The 3,687-nt window shown below is 53.9% G+C and overlaps 1 protein-coding gene across 1 annotated transcript; it reads left to right on the plus strand.

Annotated features, from left to right (window-relative positions):
- Positions 1-417: 417 nt before the first annotated feature.
- NECHADRAFT_41859 (uncharacterized protein) lies at positions 418-3,429 on the plus strand (the record flags this gene model as incomplete). The annotated part of the gene is made up of 6 exons (XM_003050666.1): positions 418-585; positions 640-706; positions 800-1,070; positions 1,124-1,291; positions 1,343-1,521; positions 1,574-3,429. 6 exons carry the CDS (start codon positions 418-420, stop codon positions 3,427-3,429), a joined length of 2,709 nt encoding a protein of 902 aa, XP_003050712.1.
- Between the last annotated feature and the right edge of the window lie 258 nt (positions 3,430-3,687).

Genomic DNA, 3,687 nt, shown 5'->3' on the forward strand with positions numbered 1-3,687 from the left:
TCTTTTGCCATCCCGTCCCATCTTTTACGAAGCCTCACCCTACTTTTGGAGCTTCAACTCCTTCTCCATTTCCGTTCCCTATTCAAACCTGAGTCGCCGAGCGTTTTGGCAGTATCTCGTCTCTGCACCCAAAAGACGGCCACGCCCAGCCAGTCTATATCGCCATCGACACGCCAATACTACGAACATCCATCCTACATCGACTGCGCTTCTGAGGGATCTCGGGATTGATACCACCAGGACCGCAGCATACTTCCCAACATCGCCATCTTGATCTCTACCTAGCCCTTTGAGTCGCCACTTCGCCTTGTCCTCCAACGATTCAGCTTCTGGATAACTACCTCCACCTGATTCCAGGAGGGTCAGCCGTGCCGTCGTGTATACCGACGGCCCTCAATTGTTTCCACGATTCTAGACATGACCGCATCCGTATACGATCCAATGAACGTTCCTCATATACCCGGAGTCCACCCTGTGGCTATTCCACGGCCGCAGGTCGGCATTGAACGCCTTCCTACCCGTCGCATGAGCAATGAACCTCGAGAGTCCATGAACTGCAAGTCGTGCCGGAAGAGAAAGGTGAGTGTCTTTCCCGCGCTTGTAAGTCATCCGGACGGAGCCTAATCGGAACCGCTATAGATCAAGTGCAACCGCCTTCGACCATCATGCGAAGCTTGCCAGGTCTTCCAGTGCCCCTGTATTTATGGTGAGTCTCGACTTGTTTCTCAGCCATGATGCGCTTGGTGGGCGCTCTGAAGCTGTGAATCTGGTGGTGCTGACTCGTGCTAACCCCCAACAGATGCTGTACCAAAGAAGCGTGGCCCAAAGACAGATGTTCTGGAAGCGCTTTTGAAAAGAGTGGATGGACTTGAGGCCAAGCTGAGGGAAAAGGGAGAAGATGATTCTTCACCAACGAGCTCAAATATGCCCGGCGCTGGAAAAGGAGAGGGGTCTGGTTCCGTCTCGCTGGGTGCTGAAGCAGGCGAGCCAGCAGCCAAGCGCGTCGCTATTGAAGCCCGCGCCTCTCCCGGTGACACAGCATCCCTTTCTCCTCATACGCCTTTGCCGAGGTTCGTCATTTGTCTGCTTCACACCTGAGAGCTACCAACTAACACGTCCACAGAGATCTGTCGCCTCCCCCAGCGCAGGCCGAGGCCCTCCTTGATACCTATTTCGCTCGTTTTCACGGCAAGCCCTATTATATCGTTGATGAGTCTTCCATTCGGCAACGACTTCAGTTGAACCAGCTCCCCAAGTTCCTTTCCTATGCAATTTCAGCAGTCGCAGCACGGTATGTCCCCCGCCCCCAAGCCACCATGGTAATAGGCTAATCGGCTGTTAGACACACAACGGATCCAAGTGGGTATCAAGCAGCTGCTAACCTCAGTGAGGATTTTGCGGCTCGTGCGAGAAGGGAAATCAACACCGATGAACCATCAATTGATGCTCTCCAAGCACTACTGCTATTGGTGAGCGCCTTTACTGCGACTGGGAAGGGAAAGAGGGCATACATGCTCATGAGTAAGATCTAACCCATGCTGAAGTCTCATGATCGTTGACTAACATGACCCAGCAAGCGCTACTGGCATGGCTGTGGCTCTTGAGATCCACAGAGAGACAGACGCCCAGGCCAGAATGACTCCAGTTGAGCGTGAGATGCGACGACGACTCTTCTGGACTTGCTACCTGCTGGATCGGTTCCAGACTACCGGATCGAAGCGGCCGAGTCTTATTAGCGACAGCACCATTCTCCTACGCCTTCCTTCTTGGTCACCTAACTCTTCTTCACTTCCAGTGGAGGGGGAGTTCTTCCAAACAGGGTCGAACCTTCAATATTTCCAAGGCAGCGATAAGAAACCACAGGGAAGCATGGGCATGCTCATCGACATTACTCGAGTTCTTGGAAAGACAAACCGATATCTGGCTGCAGGTGGTGTCAAGGGTGACTCCCATTTCCCCTGGCATACCCTTTCAACGTTGTCCAAGATCCGACAAGACCTTGACGTCTGGTCTTCTGGAACTGAGGATGTCTTCTCCAACCTCAACGCCCTATTTGGACAGGCCGACTCGACTGTTCTCGTGCTCAGCAAGGTCATCTACCATCTCATCCACTGCTTGATCTATCGCCCATTCCTCCCCATTGATCTAGCGGAACTTGCAGAGACAGGGCAGCACCAGTCGTGGCAGATCGAGGCAACCAACATGTGTTTTCTCCATGCCAATGCCATAATGGAGTTGGTTCAGCTTGGCAAGCAGGCCGGCATCGTTGACTGGCCTGCATTTGTGGGATTCTGCATCTGCACAGCGGGTACGGTTCACGTTCACGGAGCCCACTACAGCAAGCAAAGCAGCCAGGGCGAGGTCAACGTTTTTGGTTCATCCTCAGACTTTCTCTCCCGCGAGATGCAATTTTTGGGCGAGCTTCGGTATGCTTGGGCATGTGTGCAGCATCAACGGGAAACACTGCAAGACATCATTCATGCTCATGGTGAGCTAGTGAAGGCATTGGCACGCAACTCGATGCGATACACACCAGGCTTCCACAGCGAGGACTTTTTTGACCGCTATTCCAACATTGGAGGACCAGGGGGTCAATCGTTCAGCTTTGATGCGGCTAACCTTCGCCTTTCGGACGTTTCTATCGACTTTGGCTCTGGATCCCTCCCGGTCCAGGAAACTCCTCGAAGCACCGATGGGCCTCAGCGCCCAAGCCTGAAGCGCAAGAACACGGCACCAAGCGCACCGACAAACCGAAGGCGACCAGATGTCAAGGTCATCTCCAGCCTCCAGCCTCCTACTACGGGGCTGCCCACCCCGGGAAGCGCCCGTCGGTCGTTCTCATACACTGCAGGCATGATGCCCCATTCATCGCCTAGCCTCCTCACGACACCGACTTCTCTGCCGCCCCACCATGAGGGCCAAGAAATGTACGCTCTGCATGAGCAGATGGACGAAACATCGGCAAACAATGCGGCGGTCGCAGCTGCAGCTGCAGCGGGATTCACCCTTTCGCCAGGAACACACCCAGTCTCAGCTCATGGGATGCACCCTATGGCTGGCGCACCCTTCAGCCCCCCATACAGCTATGGGTCGGGGTCGAGTGTTACGAATACCGGACCTGGAATGATTAACGAGGCAAACGGAGGGTACGACGCCATGTTTGGAACGGTCCCCACGAACGCGTTTGGCAGCCCTGCTGCATGGCAAGGCGAGGATAACCATAACAAGCTCAACCTTCATCAGGCCACGGCGGCAGCGCCGAGTCCCGGAGCCCGAAGCAACAACGGCAGCATCGGAACAGGACAGGGAGAGGAAAAGGACCCATTTCTTGCTCTTCTAGAGCAACTGGCCGAGAACGAGCACCGATCCCAGAACGGCCACGGAGGGGAACTTGACTTTTTCCTCGGCGGCCCCGTGGCTAGCTCTTGAAGAGGGTTGCGTTTCGAATCGATCTACTACTATATCTGTTGGATTATGGCTATTGTTTCATGGCACTTGAGGTCATGCCGTTTTGAAACAAGGGGATCTTCAGGAACGAAAGAAGATCAGGCAGGACAAGTTTTGAAATTTATGACGTGTTTGCTGTATAGAGGGGTTTCAAGGGACGCACGGATTTCTTGCTTGGATGATTTTGGGCGCATTTGGATTTTGCAGCATTTACAGGGAGTCAAAAGGCATGATGCGACA

This window comes from Fusarium vanettenii (assembly GCF_000151355.1).
Source record: "Fusarium vanettenii 77-13-4 chromosome 5 genomic scaffold NECHAsca_5_chr5_3_0, whole genome shotgun sequence".
In the NCBI taxonomy this organism is placed as follows: domain Eukaryota; kingdom Fungi; phylum Ascomycota; class Sordariomycetes; order Hypocreales; family Nectriaceae; genus Fusarium; species Fusarium vanettenii.